Source organism: Drosophila obscura, unplaced genomic scaffold, assembly GCF_018151105.1.
Source record: "Drosophila obscura isolate BZ-5 IFL unplaced genomic scaffold, ASM1815110v1 contig_73, whole genome shotgun sequence".
Taxonomy (NCBI): domain Eukaryota; kingdom Metazoa; phylum Arthropoda; class Insecta; order Diptera; family Drosophilidae; genus Drosophila; species Drosophila obscura.
In genome coordinates, this window is record NW_024542865.1 from 4948888 (window position 1) to 4971268 (window position 22381).

The 22381-nt window shown below is 46.5% G+C and overlaps 3 protein-coding genes across 10 annotated transcripts; 1 reads left to right on the forward strand and 2 right to left on the reverse strand.

Moving 5' to 3' along the window:
* The first annotated feature begins 159 nt into the window (after positions 1-159).
* Positions 160-3235, forward strand: LOC111065235 (nuclear pore complex protein Nup93-1). The gene is made up of 5 exons (XM_022353292.2): positions 160-527; positions 590-770; positions 827-1633; positions 1723-2342; positions 2420-3235. The coding sequence occupies exons 1-5, from the start codon at positions 367-369 to the stop codon at positions 3135-3137; spliced, it is 2487 nt and encodes an 828-aa protein (XP_022208984.2). The 5' UTR covers positions 160-366; the 3' UTR covers positions 3138-3235.
* Positions 3177-6384, reverse strand: LOC111065236 (LIM domain-containing protein jub). Its single transcript, XM_022353293.2, is given in 8 exon segments — positions 3177-3555; positions 3632-3797; positions 3864-3926; positions 3992-4161; positions 4222-4362; positions 4570-4599; positions 4720-5812; positions 5815-6384. Coding segments are annotated over 8 exon segments (2166 nt in total). The 5' UTR covers positions 6070-6384; the 3' UTR covers positions 3177-3307.
* Positions 6385-7123: 739 nt separating this feature from the next.
* LOC111065445 (AMP deaminase 2) lies at positions 7124-19766 on the reverse strand. 8 transcript variants are annotated; one of them, XM_022353633.2, is made up of 11 exons: positions 19197-19766; positions 13109-13265; positions 10948-11279; positions 10345-10380; positions 9334-9452; positions 9171-9265; positions 8640-9096; positions 8109-8563; positions 7745-8039; positions 7573-7683; positions 7124-7500 (listed from the first exon to the last, which is right to left on the reverse strand). In XM_022353633.2, exons 1-11 carry the CDS (start codon positions 19321-19323, stop codon positions 7324-7326), a joined length of 2361 nt encoding a protein of 786 aa, XP_022209325.1. In that variant the 5' UTR covers positions 19324-19766; the 3' UTR covers positions 7124-7323. The 8 variants fall into 8 exon arrangements, with proteins under 8 accessions (XP_022209325.1, XP_022209323.1, XP_022209326.1 ...); XM_022353631.2 differs by lacking the exon at positions 19197-19766 and adding an exon at positions 14782-15424; XM_022353634.2 differs by lacking the exon at positions 19197-19766 and adding an exon at positions 13361-13526.
* Positions 19767-22381: the final 2615 nt, after the last annotated feature.

The window sequence follows — 22381 nt, forward strand, 5'->3', positions numbered from 1 at the left end:
ATGAATTTACGCATCTGATACACAAGATCACAAAGTGAAAAACGGCCAAAATACAGCTGCCTCATGTATGAAGATCTCTATATGCTGCTTAGTGGCACAAGCAACCGTTTTGTAACTAGTGAATATATATTTATATAAATATGCCAATCGACAGCCAAACAATTTAATTAAAACTGTTTCGGATATATACAGAATCACTATCGATAGTCATTCCCAAAACCATACAAAATTTCAGTTGCCGCGTAAATACAGCTCTGATTTTGGCACCAGCTGCCATCGCTATTAGCTATTCCCACTGCCGGCTCACGCCGCCTTTTTTGCATTTTATGTTAATTGTATTTGTTCGAATCTAAAGAGCATAAGAACATGGAGCTAGGTGACCTTTTGCGGCAGGCCCAGCGCCTCACAAATGACACCAAAATGGACGACGAAATGCCGCGCGTCGATCGCACCATTTCACAAGTATTGCAGGCCACACAGGAACTTCACTCCCGTGTGACCCTCAAAGGAACACGCGATCTGCAAGCGTAAGAATCACACGACTGGTATTCAATGGCAAACTAAATTTTCCTATACCCAACAACCCCAGGCACATGCTGCTCGGCTCCAAGGGCGTGGATCTGCCAAAGCTGACGCAAAAGCTCGAGTCGCTGAGCGCGCGCAAGACATTCGAGCCTCTGGACCCCGTCTCGGACACCGATGTGCGTGCCTTTCTGAAGAACGAGCGCGAGAACGCCATACTGTCGGTGATCGATGAGACCAATCGTGGGGTAATCAATTTGAGAATGTTTCACATGTCGCCATGGCTGACAATTACATATTGCAGATTTTCGAGTCGGTGGAACGGCAAAAGTGGCGCCGCATCTACGCCGAGTGGGGCGTGGAGAAAAGATCTCTGCTGAATGCCCTGGTTGGGCCCAAACAAGATGAATTTCCCGATGTTCAGCGTCAGACTGTGTCCACAATTCTGGCCGAAAATCCAACGCCACGTTCCCTGCTCAATCGCACCGAGGAGCTGTATGCCCAGCAGATAATTGCGTACAATCAGTCAAAAATCCAGCGGGGGCATCGCACCAACCTGCTGGCAGCGTTCACCCAGCTGGCGTCGGATAACTTCCATGATCTGCTTATCGCTGAAATGTGGAGCGTGCTGCAGTTCATGGTCGACAATGTGACGACCTCACGCACCATAGATCCCTTGACGTCGCGCCTGTCCAGCCAGCAGTTTGTCCAGCAGGCACGCGCCTATCTGGAGCGACGCTACAGGCAGTACATGAACACCGTCATCAATGAGAATCGTGTGCTGGCGAAGCGCGGCGGCATACCCAGCGCCTATAGCATGGTCAACGCATTTGTGGGCATCACTTTCGTGGTGCCGTCCAGTCTGGTCGGCCTGCTGGATGTCAACAACAACCGTCCGCTGTGGGCGCTCGTCTATTACAGTCTGCGTTGCGGCGATCTGGGTGCGGCCTGTAAATTTCTGCATGAAGTTGGCGTCTGCCAGGATCTGTACCGTCTGCTGGCCATGATGAAGGAGGGCATCAAGGGTGATCCGTATGCCCGGCTCGAGGGTGTCCTCAAGCTGGAGTACAACAGTAAATTGCGCTGCTGCACCGATCCCTACAAGAAGGCGGTAGGTCTCTCTCCGTATCCATTCAATGCCATGAGCTTTGTACCATCTTTTCCCTAACTTCCTCCTTCCTTTCTTGGGCATATCTATAGGTGTATGCCTATGTGCTGGCATGCGATCCACAGAATTCGCATCCGGAACTGATGCGCAGCATCGATGACTTCCTGTGGATGCAGCTCTCCATTTTGCGGCAGGACGACGATCGCGAGTACAACATCGAACAGCTCACCTACAGCGGCCTGCAGCGGCTCATTCTGGAGAAGTACGGCGAGAATTACTTCAATGCACGCGAAAAGGTGCCGCTCTACTTCACCGTGCTCGTCCTGACGGGCCAATTTGAGTCGGCCATCGAGTTTCTGGCCCGCACCGAAGCAAATCGTCCGCATGCCGTGCACATGGCCATTGCCCTGAACGAGATACACATGCTGGGCACACCCAGCTCCATACATCAGCCGCTGCTGAGTGCTAATCCCAAGGATCCGGCGCCCATGAAGCGCCTCAATTTGGTGCGCATGCTGGTGACCTATGCCAAGTGCTTTGAGCTGACCAACACCACGGAGGCGATGCAGTATTACTTTCTGTTGCGCCACTTCAAGGACGACAATGGCACCAGCCTGATGCTCAGCTGTGTCAGCGATTTGCTTGTCGAGAACTGTGACCAGGAAATGATTGAGCTGATCTTTGGCCACGAAGCAGACGAGTCCAACCAGAGGTAAGTGGCACGGCGCGACACACGGCACACGGCACAGCATCCTTCTGGGTACCATTTGATTTTTGCTTTCGTTGCAGCGGCATCTTTGCCCAGTTTCATACGATGGACTTCGACAAGTATATGCTGGCTGGCATGGTGGGCGATGAGCTGGCCCATCGCAGCAACTTCGAGACAGCCATCAAGCTGTACTTCATTGGCGGCCAGCTGGACAAGGTGATGCGTTTGGTGTGCTCGCTGCTGTCGCAGGTGGTGCATCAGCCGCCCGCTGAGTCGAGCATGCGGAATCGCTTGTGCCAGATTATCGATCAGCTGGACGAGATGCGTTCGGTGATGCGTGTGGATGTGGAGCCGCATGTCCTGGCCACATACTCAATGCTGACGCAGCTGCTCATCTTCTTCGATCATTACCACAACAAGGACTCGCAGCTGGCCACCGAGCTGCTGGCCAATTATCGCATTACGCCCAACAACTGCTCGGAGGTGGACGAGTGTGTGGCCAATCTGAAGCGGCTCGGCCCGGAGGTGGCCAAAGTGCTGCCCGACATACTGCTGGCCGCCATGGATCTCGTCTACGAGGAGTATGTGAAGCTCAAGGGTGGCAGTGGCAGCCGATCCTCCTTTGGCAGCCGCGACAGCACCCAAACGGATGACTGGAAGGGTGTCAACAGGGAGGGCTCCCTCCGCCATTTGCGTACCAAGGCCAAGGCGCTCACAAATATGGCGGCCACGGTGCCCTATCGCATGCCCACGGCCACCAATAAGCGTCTCGTTCAGCTGGAGATTCTCATGCATTAACAGGATACAGAAGCAAAGTAAAGAATGAACCTTTCGTCGTATAAATGCATTTGTTTTTGTCTTCTCATATTGTTTAAGATAATATTTTGAAATTGGAATAATTTGTTCGCTCTCTCAGTCAGTAGTTGGATGCGCATGCGCAGTAGGAGGAGACAGGGCAGTGCTTAACTTCAGCCCATATACTGATAGGAGGCACACACTGGCTCCTGGTGGCGTGTGTGCGGTGATGATTGCAGTGCCAGCCGCTGCAGATGACAGCCACGGCACAGCAGACGCCCGTCCAACGGATAGCAGCGCTTATCCGGCTCGTCTGTCAGCTGCATGCCACACTCCTCGCATATGTAGCAGTCCACATGGAAATCCTTGTCCATGGACACCACGCGTACGGTCTCATCAGTGCCCTCAACGGGTGTGATGCCTGGCAAATAGAATAGAAACAGAAAGAGGAGTATGAGGAGGAGCAGCGCTCTTAAAGGGGAGAGAGAGAGTCTTACCCTTGCCACAGCTAGCGCATTTGGGGGCAAACATGCGATGATAATCGTTGACACAATATATCTTATGATCCACATCCACGGTGAAGGGCACACCGTCCAGGCACTCGTTGCAGACGCAGCAACGGAAGCAGCCCGGATGATACGACTTGCCCATGGCCTGCAGGATCTACAAAGAGCACATGCAAGATATGAGTGGGCCAGAGAGAGGTGTGGGTAGGCAGCATATACAAACCATTTCCATAATCAAATGTCCACAAATGGCGCACTTTTCCGCCGTCTGCTGGAAGCCCGAATACTGTAAAAAAGGTTGGAGTTAGTGCGGAGTCTGGGGAAGCTGAGTGATGTGGGAGGCTGCCCTACCATGTAATCCTCCTCGCAGTAGACACGTCCATGCACATTGTAGAAGGCCTTGCCACGCAGCGCCCGGCCGCAGGAGCAGCAAATGAAGCAATTGGTGTGATAAAGATTGCCCATGGCCTGGCAGGCCTGACCGGCACCCTTTACCTTCTCTCCGCACGTGTGACAAATGCCTACAGGGGAAAGAGAGATTAATTGATGGACTTTAAATATATTTCTGGCAATAAACTCACCAAAATATTCGCCATGCTCTTCACTCTGCTCAATCTCCTCCTCCAGCTGGCGTGTGAGCTCCTCGATTTTACGCTGCGCCTCTGTCGGACCAGCCGGACGCGGCGGTGTCACGCTATACGGCAGCAGATTCTTGGTTAGACCTGCATATTAAATTCAAGTATTAGTTTTTGGTTTTCGCTTCACTCTCTCTGTCTCTCTCTCTCGCTCTCTGTCTGTCTCGTGGCGCGTCTTTTGCTCAACCAATCGAATTCCTGAGGAATTGTGTTGAATCGGTTGAGCTGAAGCACGAGCTAAAGCAGACTGCCAACCCAAAACCCAAACCCCCAGAGACTCCTCTTCTCTCCTACCTTTTCTGGGTCGCAACGCGGCATTGACCGCTGCGTGTGGCAAGCATTTAGTAATGGGGGCAAAGAATTCAAAGGATATTAGTCTGTTACGTGGGAGGGATATATGCTAGCGCGGGGTGTGGCGAGGGGAGGGGAGTTTCGATGCCATACCTGTGCTGCCCTGCGAGGGCGTGGGCGATGTGGCCACCGCCAGGGGTGCCGACATCGCGATGGGTGTGGCACGCAGCGATTGTATTGCTGTCGCTGACGACGCTGCTGTCGGTGTCTCCTGGACGGCTCGTTGTGGCATTGCGCCTGCTGTTGCCAGCGGTGCTGCTCTGCCAGTCACCACGCCGCTGCCGCCACCACCGCCGCCGCCGCCGCATCCAGCCAATGTATTGCGATGCAGATTTGCCGTCATGCACACATAATCGGAGCTGTTGATGTCCTCAATGTAGTTGGGATTCACCGACACATTGATGCCAACGCCATGACCCCCAGCCGGCGCCTGTGGGGCTGGTGGTGGCGGCATGTGCTGCTTGATGGGCGTGTGCTGCTGCAGCTTGGACACGGACATCGGCAGGGGGGACGGCGACGAGGACGAGGGCGGCGGCACGGGACTCAAGTGGCTGGGCAGCGACAGATTCCTATACCGTTGGGTCGGCGAGCCCAGCGTGCCAGTGCCAGTGCCAGTGGCATGTTGCGCGTTATTTGTGCTTATGCTGCGCTGGTGCATGGGCGACGAGAGCAGCGCGTTGAGATCCAGGCCCGTGGATGACGAGGCGGTGGCCACATTGCCCGGCATTTCCTGGTACATGGTGGCCGTGGCCGGTGAGGCCTGCGGCTGGGCACGCTGCCCCGAATGGGGTATGATGTTCTCGTATATGGGCGCCACCATCTCCTCCAGAGGCTCGCGGGCAGCAGCCAACGCAGTCACCGCCACCGTCTCCGGCACGGGCGTATGGGCAAAACGTCCGCCGCCAATCGGTTGCATCAGCAGATAGTCGTTCAGCATGGCGCTCTGCCGGCTGCCCGGGCTCTGTGGCTGGGCGCGCTTGTGATTCGAGTCGAACTGGCCGTAGAACTCGAGATTCTCGTACACCGGCGAGTGCTTCTGCGGTGCGATCCGTTGGCCCAGCACCTGTGCGGTGGGCGCATAGATCTGTGGGCTACCTCCCCCATTGTTGATCAGCTGCTCGACGGGCTTGGGCGTGGCGTACTTGGAGGCGGCTATGATGTTGCCGCGCTCGTACAGCTTGTAGTCGTGCGCTGCTGCTGCTGCTGCTGCTGCTGCTGTTGCTGTAGCTGAAGCTGCTGCTGGTGGTGGTGGTGATGCATCTGCTGCTGGCCATCGTGAATGAAGTTCTCGATTGCTCCCGGCGAGCGTTGGTAGCCACGCATGCCGCCCCCACCACCACCGCCACCGCCACCAGACCCGATATGTAGACGCTGCATGAGCGTTTCGTAGTCGGACTCCGTGGAGGCGCTGGTGGCATTTCGTTGTGTTCTCTGGGTGGTCATTATCTTCCCCCTTCCTCCTTCGCACTCCCTCTCTCTCTCTCACTCTCTCTTCGCTCTGACGCTGCGCTGGACTCACTCTTTCTCTCTCTCTCACTCACGCTCTGCAGGTGGGGGGTGGGGGAGTGAACGACGCCGCCCCAAATGGAATATAACGGCTTTGGCCGGTCAAATTCCACTCTGCTTACTGCTTGGGGCTGAATGTCAATCAGAAATTTGATTTTTCATGCACTTGTTCAGCGATTTTCAGCATTTTCTTTGTCGGAATTGTCGGGGGGGGACCGTGGGAAACAACAAAAAAAGACTCTCAGTGTGACCGCGGATTTATACGCAAGAAATACCGCCTGACACTCAGAAATATAGCTTATCATCGATATACTTTGAGGTTGCCATATGGGCAGAAAACCTTTTTTAAGCGAGCTGCCATACAGTTTAAAAATGATCGCACAAATTAATGTCCTTTGTCGCGGTGGTGCCACAGATATTGCTGGTACGGTTACAAATATGTACGTCCCTATATTGAAAAATGGATACACTCGCAACATGTGAATAGTAAAAACTCTGCCAATGCCTATCAATGTCGAAAGCTTATTCAACGAAGCATATAAGACACAAAAGAAAGGAAGGCATGGCCTTTGGGAGCCAACAAAACCAATTTTAGTGGTGGGTGGGATAGACCGATTCACAATTTTAAAAATTATTTTTTTTCAATATTACTCACACTCGCGTTTTCTGGAGCAGCGAGCAGATCACCCCATATCAATTATGAACCAATAACCAACTTTCTTATCCGTCATGGATTGTTGATTGCTCCGTTATTCTGTACTTCAGGTGAACATTTTCTTGGCTTCTTTTTCTGCCTCGAAATTTCTTTTTCATTTATACTCGCAATTGCTTTGAGCTTGATTGCATCTGATATATTTTCGCTCATTCCCAAGCATGAGAATCATTGAGAACATTTCCCTACAGCCTCAGACCCGTTGCCTTTCCATTTCTGCATAATAAAAAACAATATTGTTGATCAATGTTCGTATTTTGAATAGATTAGCTATAAATATGGATTAGCCAAGTAAAGGGTATATTTTATATATTTTGAAATTTTGGTCTGCCGCGCTTACAATTTGATTAGTACAGAAATGAAATATAATTTTTTAATTATTATGAAATATATTTGTTGAATATATTCTATTTAAATCTGTATATATATATGTATATGGGAGCAGCTATTTTGGGGGTGGGGCGGTGCATGCACACGGCCTACGAATGCTCACTGACTGATCCGCAGGTCTGGTTCACCTTGAATATATTTGAGAGCTCATCCAGCAGGGTCTCGTAGCGATAGGCGACACGAATTTCGGGGACATTGGTGCGCGTTATGTCGTTGCCCATAATGCCATCCTCGTAGTAGTGCGGTCCCAGCCATTGTTGTTTGGTCTGAAATACAGTCGAAAGAGTTTTTTATTTGGATCAAGCAGCAGCGTATGCGTATGGGCAGGCAGCACTCACATTGTGGGTAAATCCACTCATCATGACACTGTTTCTGGCCAGCTCGCACATGTCGCAGGAGCTGAGCTTCCACACCTGAGCCGCAATGCTGTACTCCTCCATGAGGGGTTCCTAGTGGTCCGCAAGGGGTTAGAGAGGTTTTTCTTCGATGCGGCGTTGTTTTATCTCTTACCTTGGTAAAGTGAAACTGCAAGGGATCGTCCGTCGAGAGGGAGATGATCAGGCCGCGGGCCAAGTATTCCGGCAACGGATTGCGATGATAATTGAGGAACAGCGAATTGTTCGACAGTGGCGACATGGCAATGCCAATCTGTGTCAGATAGTACAGATACTGCAGTACGGGCACCTTGCGCAGCAGCAGGCCATGGGAGATGTTCTCGGCCATGAGGAAGCCACAGACCAAATGCTGAACGGGTCCAGCCTCACCGCAATGGGGACGCAGCACAAAGGTGTTCATGCCGCGTGTTCTGCAAAGCAAAAGGAAAGATTAACATTGCACGCCCTGAACGCCTAGGGCATCTCGTATCTCTACTCACTGTCTAAACTTATTCAGCACCGTCATATTGGCATACATGTAGTAGATATAGTAGGCGTAGGGAGGATTCTCCTCGTATGTCCATTCCTCGGGCCGCGGCACATCGTTGTCGAAGAGTGGATTCTCGGGCTTGGACTCATCATCCACCGAGTCGAAGCCAATCACATACTGAAGGAAGCGATGCAAATCGGGATGCTCGCTGGGCTTATTTGTGGCCTGGAAGAGCGGCAGGAATATGTTGTTCAATATCTCCTGGAATGACTTCATCATTTTGTTCGACTTGAAGATGTCAAACAGACGTGGTATCTGGATCAGCCAGCGTATGTTCGAGCTGTACACATCATTGTCGATGGCCCACTTGGCCAGCTTGTTCCACTCATCCGGCGACTTGCCGTAGATCGAGAGACGTAGCTCCGCATTCTGATATTTGGACTCTTCCAGATCGAATGCCACTTCCTAAGTGCAAAAGGAGGAGACAAACAAAAATCAAACCAATTATAACAAAACCGGTAGGTAGGTATACTGGACATACCTTTATAATTTGTGCAAAGTATTTGCCATTCAAGAAGTTATCGGTCTTGAGGAACACCTCCCTCAAACGTGACTCGCCAATGGGATTGTACTTTGAATTGAACTTGTCGAAGCGATGGAACGTATTGCGATCGGCATGCACGTCTAGCATATCGACAGTTAGATCGTATGTGGTCAGATTCATTGATTGGAACACCTGGGCCAGCGTCATGGGTTGGCCATTGGTGCAGGTAACCACCTCATTGGCGCTGTTCTTCAGCGTCTTCTTGATGAAACGCAGCAGGTGCTTCTGGTTCATGCAGGAGGCGGCATGTATGTGGGTATCCACCTTCCGTGTGTTGTAAAAGTCCCGATGGGGCACCGCCTTCTGAGCGGCCAGCTCACGCAGTTCGTTCAGCAGCACATGCATCTGATACTTGGACGACAAATAGCAAAGGCGGCGATAGCAAAATGATTTCCTATCGAAACGAATGTTTAAACGAAGATCGATTATGGATCAATTTGCAATCGGCAATCGGCAATCGGTACTTACAGCGGCCCATCGGCAATCATATTGCACATGACCTGCATGTCGTTGACGAACTGGCTCATGTCCGGATACACAAACTTGAGCTCCTTCGTTTGCTCCTGAAAATCAGACGAGACGAGTTTCGTTTAGGTTCGCAGTTTGGGTATCTCTTTGAGGGATCTCTTACCTCATCCTCGTACACATGAAAGACGCCATTGAGGGGCTTGATCACATAGGTCTCGTCTGGCGGAAACTCCACGTTCCACGGATTCGTTACCTTCGGCTGCGACGTCTTCACATGGAGATCTGATTGATGCGTTTGTTGTGTGTGTTTGCGCACGCGTGTGTGTGTGTGGTGGTTGTTTCCCATTTGAAAATAGAGTTTCATTTAGTTGCAGAGGCGTTCATTGGGCATATTGTGGCAGGTGGTATATGTATGTATGTATTAGTTATCACTAGAATCTACAGACACACACAAACGGATACGTGCGGATTCTGTATGATGTGTAAGTAAGTGTCTAGTATCTAGCGTCTAGGGTTCTACGAAAGTAATCAACGTTGAGCGGTGGTGTGGGTGGTCTTTCCTTTTGTACAAGGCTTTTCGATGGTTCGGCGGCGGAGAGTCAATCAACTGAGAGAAGACAGCGAGCGAGCTAGCGAGAGAGAAGAAGCGGAAGAGCGAGCGAGCGAGCCAGCGAGACAACAGAGCAAAGTGTGAGTGTATGTGCGAAAGAAAGCTTTTGCTCTTACTCTATAAAAACTATAAGTTTTTATTTTCATTGAAAAAAGAATGCCTAGGGCCCCGTGGAGGGTTCATCCGGCCCTGGGTACTCATCATTTAATGGGAGAGAATGTCTCCTCTCCCATGCAAGTGGAGTGGCGGCTAGTGTGTGTGTGTGTGTGTGTGTGTGCGTGTGCTTGTCTGACGAAAAGCTCGCTGCTTTGTGTTAGCTTTGGGCTGGAGCTGGAGCTGAAGCTGGAGCTGAAGCTGGAGTGAGCGAGACAGTAGCAGCACAGTTAACAGTTAAGATTTGCAGTTTAGGTCTACGAAAGCGAGAACAAAATATTGCAAGAGCAAAGCAAACTAAAGAGAAACAGAAACAGTAACGGGAACGGTAACGGGTAAGGGGTAACAGGGGGTAACGTTGGTTAAGTGTGTGATGGGGTAGGGGGTGCGGGGGCGGTGCGCACGCATTACCTGGTCTGCACGTTACACTCATATTGCGTATGATGTCTATAAGAAATAATGAAAAATATATAGAGAGAGAAATAAATAGTCGATACGAAAGAAATCAAAATGAAAAGAAATCAACGATAAAGAGGCATCCAAAACATACATATATGTACATACATACATATGCGATTGATGGGGAGGGAGGGGCTGGGGGAAATAAACTTTCTAACTGAAATGGAGGACAAAACACACACAAGACAAGAGAGCGGGCGGGGCGGGGCGGCTGAGGCTAGCAGGCAGTAAAGAAATGCAGCAGGGTTTTCTGGAGGCAGCAGTAGCCCCCCCGGTCGCGTAATGTACAGTCGAAACAAAACATACAACATCATGGGCTTGTATTATACAGATTCCACAACAGCTGGAAAATTGATTGATTGATTGGATGGCGATTGGGTGCATCACAACACTGAAATAGTACGAGTAGCTATACAACATTTTTCTTATACATATGTATGTGGATAAACACTTTCTGCGCCTCGGTGCCTCACTGTACAAAGGAGAAAGACTGAACCTGGGAACCTCCTTCTTGGGATTCATTCCTTTTGGGGGAGAATTGAGAGCTCGACTTACCCGACACCGCCTTTACGGGCACATTGTCGATGCGATCCTTGAGGCGCACCGTCTTGAGAAAACGTGCCGTTGTCGAGGGGAAGGACTGATCGGACATGGCCATGTAGTGGCTGCGCAGGCGCAGTGCCTCGATCAATAGTGTGGAGGCCCGCTCCAGATCCTCCAGCGGCACACCGCTGGTATCCTCACCCGATATGGACACACGCTGAAAATTAATGTCCGCATCGTTCTTCATCGAGTCCGCGGTGGAGTCGTTGCCCTCGTTGCTGCTTATCGAACCACCCTGAATGACCTGCACCGGGGGTACCACCGGCGGACGTGTTCCACCTTGCCTGCAAAAAGAATTTCAAATTTGGTTTGTTTTGATAAGAGATTGAGGTTGAAAGCGTTTTCCCATAGTGGTGACCATAGTGGTGCCGCTGACCATTTCTCATCCTCTGGCTGGTACTCGTAGCAGCGCCCAAAGCTATAGCTATCATCCGCGAACGACATCCTGCACCCAGTGGAGACCTACGAGAAATGGCAGACGACAGACGGGAAGCTCCGAGGTGTGCGCTTCCAGTTCCCGTCTCTGCTATGATCGATTGACCAATTGATTTATGAAGAGAGCTCTCTCTACAGCAGGAAGCTAATTTGAAACTCGGCACGCACCCAGCCCTATTCTATGCTATTCCCCTGTCTAAAATTCTAGGCCAATTGCGTGTGCCTCAATGGAGGTCAGAATACAAATTAATTCAGTCGATTGTCCTGCGTTGATGATAGCGAAAAATGTTTCAGTCTCTTCCTGTGGTATATATTCCATGACACCTTTAAGTTTCAAGATTCATATTGAGCGGAAACTTTCTTCAGTTTCCTTAGGCACATTACCCCTCGCATTTTGGCGTGCGGAACTTTGACAGGATTCTCATTTAACAAACGAAAAACTTCAAGTGCCAGTTTGCAAGTTGGTGAGTTTCTCCTCCTTTTTTTGTTCCCCTTCTTTTTGGTTTGGTGTTGCTGTGCAATAATTTTTGGCGCCTGGCGTGCCACACGAACAACAAACGATAAGTTTTTAGGGTTTGTGTGGAGTGCCAGGGCAGGGCATGGCAGGAAGGAAGGCTGACTGGCTGGCTGGCTGGCTGTCTGGCTGGCTGGCTGACTGGGGATAGTGGTAGTGCTATCAAGTCTAATGAGTGCTCAATGTCAGCGTAGGTCGTCCCGTAGCAGGTTGGACAATTTCTTGGCCGAGGTGCGCGCTTCTCTCTTGATTGGTTTCGAGCGTAGACGCGTTCTGTCCAAGTCATATGGATGCACAAGTTGTACTGAAAGTGACGGCATCCAAAAACTGAAACCCAAATTGGTCGCATGCCCAGGCCCAGGCCCAGGCCCCCGTCCAGTCCACCCTGTTTGGCTCGTTGCCTGTCTGGCCTGTCCGTTGGTGATGGTTGGTGGTGGTGGTGGTGGTGGTGGTTCGTTATGGCATAAGCCCCGCCGCCGATGGTGGCTACCCTGAGGTCGTGGCCGTTGGTAGTCGGTGTCGCTGCCTAATGCACTTCTATTCAAAATCAAAACGTGTTCAGCGTCGTCTACGTTGAGTGCCCCGTTCCCATTGCCATTTCCATTCCCAGACACGGTCTGGGATTAGCCACACACGCCCCTTCGCGCACCCCCAAAACACTGGTTCACCTGATAATTGCAACGCGTGCATATCGATGTTGCTGCGGCTTCATTACGACGCTATTGATGGTGCAGGAAATTTCCGAGCTGTGAAAATACCGTCTAGACACTAGACCCGATCCCAAGCTAAGGAAAAGCGACACTGGCCGGACGAGTGTCAAAAAACATTCCATCTATAAATATGCTTGATAAGGTCTAATCACGAGATCAATGCCTAATCTCAGACAATTTGCACTCGAGAGATGTACAACATCAATTTGTGTGCGAACCGAAGGGCCACTGATCATGAACTTGTAGATCAGTCAGTCCGTCAGTCAGTTAGATCTGAAAACTATATCTGAAGATTCGAATCTAACAGCTTAGGCTACCAGCGCTCTCATAAGGCGCTCTGCTGCTCAATGCTCGACACGCACAAGCTAATGATGCAAAAGAGAATGCTCTTGAATGGCAAAAACAACAACATGTTGCCTGTGCATGACAGGCCTACAAGTCTTTGGCTACTCACTTCTCATTGAGCTGACGTTGGACCTGCAGCTTTTTCTCGATCTGTTCAATGGGAAACTGTGGCACTTCATATGGAGCCGAGATCTCGTTGGTTAGCTCCACGTCAGCAGCATCGACAACGACCGCCTTTTCTTCCACTGGCGAATCGGTCAGATCACCTGCAAGGGGAGAACAGACAACAAAATTAAATGGATTATCGGTAGATGGGGGGTATTATTATTATAAATCTATTGTGTATAGCTGTGGCACCTACAAAGAGGCGTTGTGCAGTCGGGCGTGTCTGGGTCAATGACTGCCCCGTAACCCATGACATTGCCCCCAAAGAGCCGAACATCCACCCGCAGGCGATGGGCACTGTCCATGCGATTAAAGTTCATTCAAAATGCGATCGAAAACGTTTTAGAGCTTGTAACCTGAGCGAGAGTTGGCGCTTCAATGAGCCGCAAAGATTTGAGATTTCCAGCGGGAGACGAGACTCGACGCGAACAGCATCATCATCGATCGATCCACCACTCGATGCGATGCACAATTACGAATTGGCAAACAAAAACAAGAAATCTGTTCAAGCTTGGTGTGACGAAGCGTTGAATACCCTAACAGATGCATGAAAAACATTGGATAACTTTATGGTTACTAAATGGAAAGTGCTTTTAATTAGTCTACAGTGCAAAAACTTTGTCTAAAGTAAGGGTATCATATGTTAAGAATTCCAAAAACATGAAAAACGTGAAGAGCCTCAGAAGGTAGAGGCAGAAGGGACAGTGACAGCGACCGTGGAGATAGCAAAAAAATTAAATAAAACTAATAAAAAATCATGGAAAAACAACGAATTTAAAATATGTAGATAGAGGAACACTGTGAAGCAATACCGAAACAAGAAATTAAAAGCCATAGTGAAAAAATAAATTTTAATTGATGCAAAGCAAAGCTCTCCAAGCTCTCAAGCGATTAAGTGGAAGCCAATACACTACCCTAAACAGATACGAATAAACATACACACATACATATGTACATATTTATGTAGGTTAGTGGAACCGAAGTCCCCACAAGACGACGGCAAACGACGACCGGGACCGATAGGAGATTAAGTGAAGAGAGATGCGGCAACTAAACAACAATCTGTTTTCGTTACACCGATCAGCATAGTTTACCTTAGAGTTAGGGTGAAGGCCGCCTTGGAACAGAAAGTGAAATTATATGATGAAATGTGTTGCAATGAAAGTGCCAGTGATGCACTTTGACTGCGTGTGCAAGTGCTAACTGTAGACAGAGTAGGGAGAGAGAGTGCAAATTGCACTCAGCGAAGAGAGTAACATTGGGTAACACTGATCAGCATGGTTTACGTTTCAAATGAGAGAGCGCAATACAGGTGATGACACCAGAGCTTTTTGTTTCTCTCTTGTGTAGCACAGTGCTGCAGTTTGACTGCGTGCAAGAGAGTGAGCAAGGTGCCTTCTAGTTTTCCTTCTTTCTTTCTGCTGCTCTCTGCTACACAGAGAGACAGAGAGTGCGAGATTCGAGAGAGAGCGAGCGTAATAAAAGAGATATGTATGCGCCTATGGATGTGTGAGTGCCTGCTGCACTTTGCCGTCAGGGTGCGAAGGAGAAGAGTAATAGAGGGTAAGGTGGCCGCAGACTACAGAGTGAGATACGAGATGTGGGGATTTCACTTACAGCCACAATGATGAGTCGGTCGAATACCGTGGGCCGTGCTAATTGCTGTCGCTGTCGGTAGCTTACTGGCGCCCGTGCTCTTCTGCCGATGGAGATGCGGCTGCTGGGCGGGCGGGTCCTGCGGATGGACTATAATCGAGTCATCGAAGCCGTCGGTGTCCTGGCTGTTGCTCGCCGAAGAGGTGGACGAGGTGCTCAGCACTCCACGGTACGACATCTTGTGCAGCGCTGACTGCGGATCTGCGCGCAATGCACGCACCCACAGCAGTTGGCTGCTGGCCAAACCGCACCAGCACACTACCACCAATGTAAGGACTCTCTCCGGTACCGTTCAAAGAGTTCAAAGAAGCTGCTGCGCACTTTCCACCAAAGAATGCACCGGATTGCCTTTATCGTTTTTGATTACCGAAATGATTGAAACTATATTTGGATTGTCTGGACTTTTCTGTTTTGAATTTTTGGTTGTTTTTCCAGCTCGGAATTTATGTAATAATATTGTGTGTATGGCTTTGCTGTTGTTTGACAGGTGACAGGTTTCAGCAGTGCCCCGTCCTTGGAATTTCACAAACTGATATTTGCACTTTCTCCCTGGGGACACGTTAACGGACGTCTGCACCTTTTTAGTCTCCGTTGGCATCTGCCGAGTGGGAGGAGACACAGTTCGTGCAGTGGCGCGAGACAATTTAGATCGAAATTCTATTCGACGCAATTCTCACAGATCTATGTATGTACGTGCAGCGCCGCTGCTTGTTTCCCCTGTGACTTTCTGGCCTTTGTTTGACTCTGCCTTGGGCCACTTGTTTGCACCACTCTCTGGCACATATATACTATGTACGTACATACATATATGTAGATATTTTCATCCAAAGTTTATACACTGGGTAAAAAGTTAGTTCTTCGAGAAAAAAAAGCGGAGAGTGAGTCGAGAGAGCTTTCACGCTCATCACAAACGAAAAGGAAAAGCTCACCTCGCTGATTTTAGCTAATTATAAATAATTTTTTGGACAAACAAAACTGCATTAAATGTACATATGTACATGTGTATGTATGTATAATTCTAATTAATGGGCACACACATGGGCAACTTCCACAATCTAAATATAATATCGATCGATATTCAAGGTCGCTGATGAGTATCTATTTATGATGTAGCACCTAACGAAGATGGGTTTCCTATCTCTACAATATGTGTACACATTCAGCAAATATGTCTGTACATATATGTACAATGGCACTGCAATTTCTAGTTCTGGTTATTTTCCTTTCATTTAGGGAGGGGCTCGCCCTGTCATGCCAGTTGTTGTGGCACCACTTAGCAACGTTTAGGGACAATAAACCGGCAAAATGGTCTAAGTGGGAGGGCCCGAAGAGTATGCATAGCGTTCAGCTGCTAATAACTTGGATGTGTTGTGTGTATTTTGGATGATAGCTTCATAAGTAAATCGGTTTATTCAACTTCTCCGTTTTACGTGGGTTGACAATGCGGTGGGTGGCAGGGGTGGCAGGGGGGGGGCAACATGCAAGTCATCGCAGTCGATGGGCAGTTCGTTTGCCTTATTTGTCGAGTGTTGGGATATGCAAACAGTCTGCTCACACACACGCACATTATGCCAATATACATATATTTATATACATATGTATGTATATATGAATCATTGTAGATATAGCTATAGCTGTTATAGCTTATCTCGTATACGTTTTAATTTATTATTCGATTGTGTGCTTATATGTATGTTTTTGGCACCGTTCTGTGTTGGGTTGTGTTTTGTTTTGTTCTTTCTGTTTCGTTTATTGACCGAATTGCGAACTTATTAATTGCTGCGTTGGGGGGTCTTCTCCGCTCCGCTCCGCTCTGCTCCTCCTCCTCTTCCTCCTCCTCTGTCACTCTGGGCACTTTGCCCGTTTCCCGATTTGCAATTGATTTTCATCAAAACTGTCAGAACTTTTGCCGCCTGGCTTGGCTTGCGTAACTCTCTAGCAAAGCCTCGGCATTTATTTCCTTTCGTTTCGACTCCGCGGAATATACTGATTTTTCACAGTCAGTTTTATCCACCGCAATATGAAATATTGTACATATAATATAATAATAATAACAAGAGAGTTGTTTCCGCATGACAGCAGAAGAGAGCCGCCCGCCGCCGGCAAAGAGCGAAGTCAAAGAAGAGAGCGGGCAGAGCAGAGCAGAAGCTACATATAAATCATTAAGAAGCTTAGTCAGAGGCCCTCTGTGAAGGAGGGGGGCAAGATAGAACGGTGAACCGGGCCAATGTGTGGGAAATTTGTTCCTCTCTCTCTCTTTATTTGTTTCTAATTGGAAAACCCTGACCTATGCCTATGACAGACAAAAGCCAGCTGCTTCTAATGAGCATTTTGTACCTCTCCACCATATCGCCCCTTTTCGGACACAGGGGCTGGCCACACATATTTCTCATGCACATTGGACACATGTCAGACGACAGGGCGACTGATGGGACCCCACTTGAGCTAAAATACAATATGCTCAAAGAAGATACTAGATGGTAGATTAAGGGGACAATAGATGGAGCCTCCTTCTCTGACAATTCCCACGCAATTGCGAGCACCAATTATGAACAATACTTGAATTTGAATGTTATTCATTGTGTGGCTGTTTATACTATATAGTCCATTGATAAGAATGCACAAGGAGTATTGGAGAGGGCTGATAACAGAGAAGACAACAGAACAAAACAACTCGAGAGATATGAACAGAAATAAACCGGACTACGGGTATACCCAATAAAGATTTTACGTCCGTTATTCTATTCAGTGGCTTGACGGATATTATGATTATACAATGTAGATTACTCTATCGAGTAAATACATATCTATGATACGAGCATGCTATCGATTTTTCAAGCCATCAAACTTGTTCGGTATTGTATCCTCTATCGTTTAAAAAACTTTGAGAACAAGATTTTAGAAACCGTTTGATTGATGGGCATGTGGAGAAGTTAAGGAAATGGGGTAAACACCCACTGAAAGAGTTGTCAACAATAGAAGAAGGTCTTTTTGGGGCAGTGGAAAGATGGAGAGATTTGTTTTGTTTGTGCCGGAACCATTGGAAGGCCACGTGTATTTCAAGCATCCATAAATTCAGCAGCTGAGCAAACAATAAATTTGTTGCTCTATGCATTAGATAAGATTACCAGAGAGAGAGAGAGAGAGAGCATGGCGTCGGTAACGAACTGCACAATTAATATGAAGTTGTTTTGGGTTTGGGTTTAGGGTTGCCCTTGGGCTGGAGCTGCTGGGGCTGCTGGCGATGACTTAATGCAAAAAGCGTTTAATTGGCCAAAAAGGTGCCAACACACACACACACACACAAATATATATATGTACACTGCCCTTTGCATGACAGGCCCTCATGTATGCAAGTACATACATATATGTATGTATGTATGTATGGTATGTTTGTACAACCAATTTTCTAAATGGTTTGCTTCTGTTTACTGGGGAGTGTATGCCGTATTTGTGTTGTTCGTGTTGGCTTTTCCCCCCCAATTGACTTGTTTGCCAACTTAACAATTAATATGCTAAAAACGCAAGAAAAACAATGAAATAAAAACCCATAGTGAGGAGGAGGGTAAAATAATGCAATTGTCGCAAAATGTTGGTACAAAATTTATAGTATAAGAGGTGGAAATTTCATCATGATATGAAATGTTTTTACCACGAAATATTGCTGCAAAACATTTCTCAAGTTTTATATTACTAAATAGAGATGTGATTATTGACAGATTGGTTTCATTTTCACAAAACTTGTCTTTAGAAATTTACCCCTCAAATATGTTGGAATAATTGCAAGTGCAACCATAATCATACGATACGGGCATGGTACTATGCCCTACTCCCCCTCTCTATGGGGGGTATAATTTATGCCCAGTTACAGTGAAAAATTGAGAGATAATATATGGGGAAGCATCATTATCATCATCATCATTATGTGGTGATCAAATAGGGATTGGCGTACGAGTATAATACCCTAGGATAATTTATGCATAGTTACTGACACGCCGCTCCAAACAGATTACAGTAATTGCACACACCAATACCAACATACACACCCCCATAGTGCAAAACACACTCATGTACACATGGACACACACACACACACACACTTATGCGGTTGCTTGGCCAAAATGGTATGGTATGTGTTGTTGGGCCTCTTCATACCATTTCTCTCGTCGGTCACGTCACGTCAGCATTGAAATATTTTGTTCTGCTTGCTGCTGTGAGGCGTCGCCTCGGCGCTGCAGCAGCGGCAATGACCAGTAAATTATGGTTCACACAGACACACAGTACAGCGCAAAAGTCAATGCACACATAGAGTGAAAGAACAGACAGCCACATACCACACATACCACACACTAGCACTCAAGAACACCGACACTCACCGCCTTTGCGCTTCTCGATGCGTCTGAGCAGACCGTGCCCCATGTCCATGTCCATTTCAACATCTGTGTCAAAGCCAAAGGTGCGATATCCCTTGGCGCTCAAAGCATCCGCATAGCTCCTCTGCATGCTGGATTGGATGCTACTCGTCTCCTCTCCTTCCCTGTTCGCTGACCTTTCTCCGTTGCCTATTCCTCTTCCTCTGTAACGCCTCCACTGGTTTGTGGGTTCTCTTTTGAAATTTGAAATTTATGCGTACACTCGGTTTGGTGAGGGGGTGCAGGCGGAAACTGCTTCTTGCTCTGCTTGCTCGCGTTCTGCTTTGCCGAAGGAACCTTCGGGATGGATGGCGGGCGACAGGCGCGCGGCAAGTCAAAGTGTATAAATGTTGACACGCTGAATATTCAGATTATTATTTTTGTTATGCTGCTGCCTCAAATGCTCTCACTAAAGTGTGTTTCACAGGCATAAATACACGTTCAAAAAAAAAACAAGAGTAATTGTCAAAATAATACTGCTATTTCGTATTGTGCGGAAATGCGGAAATGTGCGAGCTGCTTTTTTTTTGCGACTGAACCGCCTTTTGATGGGGATGTTGAATATCGATATGTCGAAAGCGTTTTTTTTTTTTGTAATAATCTTTGCTGGTTGTTTTAGTTGTCACCATGAGCAATATCGATGTTTTTGTGCGATAATTTCAACGGAAATTATATGAATTTATGCAAGCGAAATGTCCGAATAGAATTTGCTGTGTGAGCTCTCAGCTTCGGCACTGAGGAGAGTTCTCGCATTACCGCGGGCGAAGCCGCGTCAGAAATGAAACGACAATGAAATATAAATTCCGGCAATCAGAAAACAGCAAACAGAGAGAGAGAGAGGGAGAGAGAACCGCCCTGAACACACACACTCACACGCGTTGCTGCAAATTCCGTTGGCACGTTTTATGAACTGGAACATCTGTTTGCGGCTGTGTGGTTAAGCTTGGAAAATAATCAATATCGATGTTTTTGTGCGATACTTTCAAATCATCGATATGAAGCTTTGCGCAGAACTTTCAAGTTTCGGCTTTGGGCACGGAAAGCTGCAAGCTCAAATTTAAATTCAAATTCAATTCAAATCGAGAAAAAAACGTTTTGGTTTTGTAATTTATTTTATTTGTTTGTGGCTTCTTTTTATAATGTAATGCATAAAAATGGTGGTGTTCTTTCATTTTAAAAAATAAACCAATAGACACTTCATTTTTATTAGTTTAATACAAATTAATGGTCTTGTACACGACAAATACATACTCGTAGTTCTTCACATTTTTTTTTAATATTTTATTTACCGTTTCATGCAAAAAAAAAGAATGTTTCTCTTGGTTCTCGTGCTTTGTGTTGTTTATCGTCTTTCATAAAATGTCTTGTATAAGGAAACGCAAAAACTCTGCGAACAAGTTTTGATTTTTGTTTGTTTGTCATGCTTGTTTTTGTTCTTAGTTTTCATTTTGGTTTCATCATTGGAACGGCTTTATTGAACTTTTTGTTGTTGTTGTTTTGGTTTTGGTTTTTTTGCATATAATTTAATTTTGTTTGTTTGATTTGTTGTTTCTCATTGCATTTTTGCATTAAAAAACATTAATTCTTTGGCAGGCATTGCATTTCGTAGTTTTGTAAAAGTTTTCTTTTCCATTCATTCTCGTTCTCAACGCAAGATTCGAAACCGAAAAACGTAAAGATTCGAAATATTTGAGATGTAGAAACAAATAATTGATTATTTGATTTTGCTTAGTTTCATTTTTCCTTTTTTTTTTTTGATTTTGTTTATCAAATACACATCAATACTTTGGTAGTTTAAAAATTGTGTTTTCCATGGTTTTTTTTCGTATTTTTTTCTTTTCTTTACTTTTTTGTTGTTGTGCTAAATTACATTTTAAAAATATGCTTAATATTTGTTGTTGTTTTGTTTTTGTTTTTTCTGTTTTAATTTTTGGTTTTAAGTCAAAGACACGAAAGTGAAAGAGGTTTTTGTTTTTGGTTTACGTCTGTTTTACTTAACTTATTCATATTTTGTTTTACCTTCTTTTTTTTGTTGTTGTTAAGTTAATGGTGTTACTTGTTGTTTAGTGTAATGTGTTGAGTTTTTTGTGTGTTTTTTTTTTTGGTTTTCTTTTTCATTTTGCATGCGCTTAATTTTAAAACACCGAGAGTTTGCTCAAAATTGTTTATGTTTTGCTTTGCTTATCTTTTCTTTCCGAATGAAATTTTAAATATCGAAATATATATATATATGTATATATAAATTGTTGTGTTTTTTCGCTAATTTTTTTTGTGGTTTAATTTTTAGTTTTTTTTTTTACCATCGTTTATTGTAGGTTTTTTTTCTTGACGTCTCTTATTTTCGTTTTGGTTTTTGTTTATATTCATTTTCATTTTGGTTTAAAAACACCGAAAGCTTAAAATTTAGAGATTTTCCTAAAGTGTAAATTTTTTAATTTTACAATTACATCATTCTCTGGCCTTCTTTTCTCTGCTTTTGTTGTTGTTGTTTCATCTGTGGTGGTTGATGGCTTTGTGGTGTGTGTTTTGTGTCTCTGCATTGCTATCTCAGCGATCTCAACGAAGGAAGGTTGAACCGAACCGAAGCCATGAAGTATAAAAAACCAAAAGCAAAACTCATATGCCACATTCTTTCCCATCTTTCAATTATCTTTCACTTTCACTTTGCCTTTCGCTTTCCGTTTCCGTTACCGTTACCGTTTCAGTGTTTCCTTTGCCGTAAACAATAATAAAATGGTGAAAATGGTGAATAGAAATCTTTTAGCTTCTAAAGCATAATGCTAAGCTCCTTCCGCTTCCGTTTCCGCATCTCCTCTCCTCTCCCCTCTCCACTTCTCTCCCTTCTCTGCTCTCTTCTGCTCCCATCCATTCAATAAATAGGTTAAGGAAAAAACTGTATCACATTTTCAATTACGTCTTTGTTCGTAGCACCGTCATAAACATACTCTTCATCCCATCCCTACCCATTCCTATTCCCTTATAGCATCATTATCCTCACTCTCACCGCCGCCCTGTCTATATACAGACTTCTGCACTCGCCCCTGGCCCTCACTTACCTACCATACAGTTGGAGAAAAAAATTGCGCTTCGGATTTTATCACAAAAATAATTACAACTCTTTGCGAATGCACCTCATTCCTCCCATCATC

Bases quoted from the DNA above. Each gene is read 5' to 3' on its own strand.
- LOC111065235 (XM_022353292.2), top strand. From the start codon at position 367: ATGGAGCTAGGTGACCTTTTGCGGCAGGCCCAGCGCCTCACAAATGAC. The intron at 771-826 runs GTAATCAATTTG...TACATATTGCAG, and splicing joins TCGATGAGACCAATCGTGGG to ATTTTCGAGTCGGTGGAACG. The intron at 1,634-1,722 runs GTAGGTCTCTCT...GCATATCTATAG, and splicing joins CCGATCCCTACAAGAAGGCG to GTGTATGCCTATGTGCTGGC.
- LOC111065445 (XM_022353631.2), bottom strand. From the start codon at position 14,998: ATGTCGTACCGTGGAGTGCTGAGCACCTCGTCCACCTCTTCGGCGAGC. The intron at 10,381-10,947 runs GTAAGTCGAGCT...TATTTCTTATAG, and splicing joins GCCCGTAAAGGCGGTGTCGG to ACATCATACGCAATATGAGT. The intron at 9,266-9,333 runs GTAAGAGATCCC...TCTGATTTTCAG, and splicing joins TTCATGTGTACGAGGATGAG to GAGCAAACGAAGGAGCTCAA.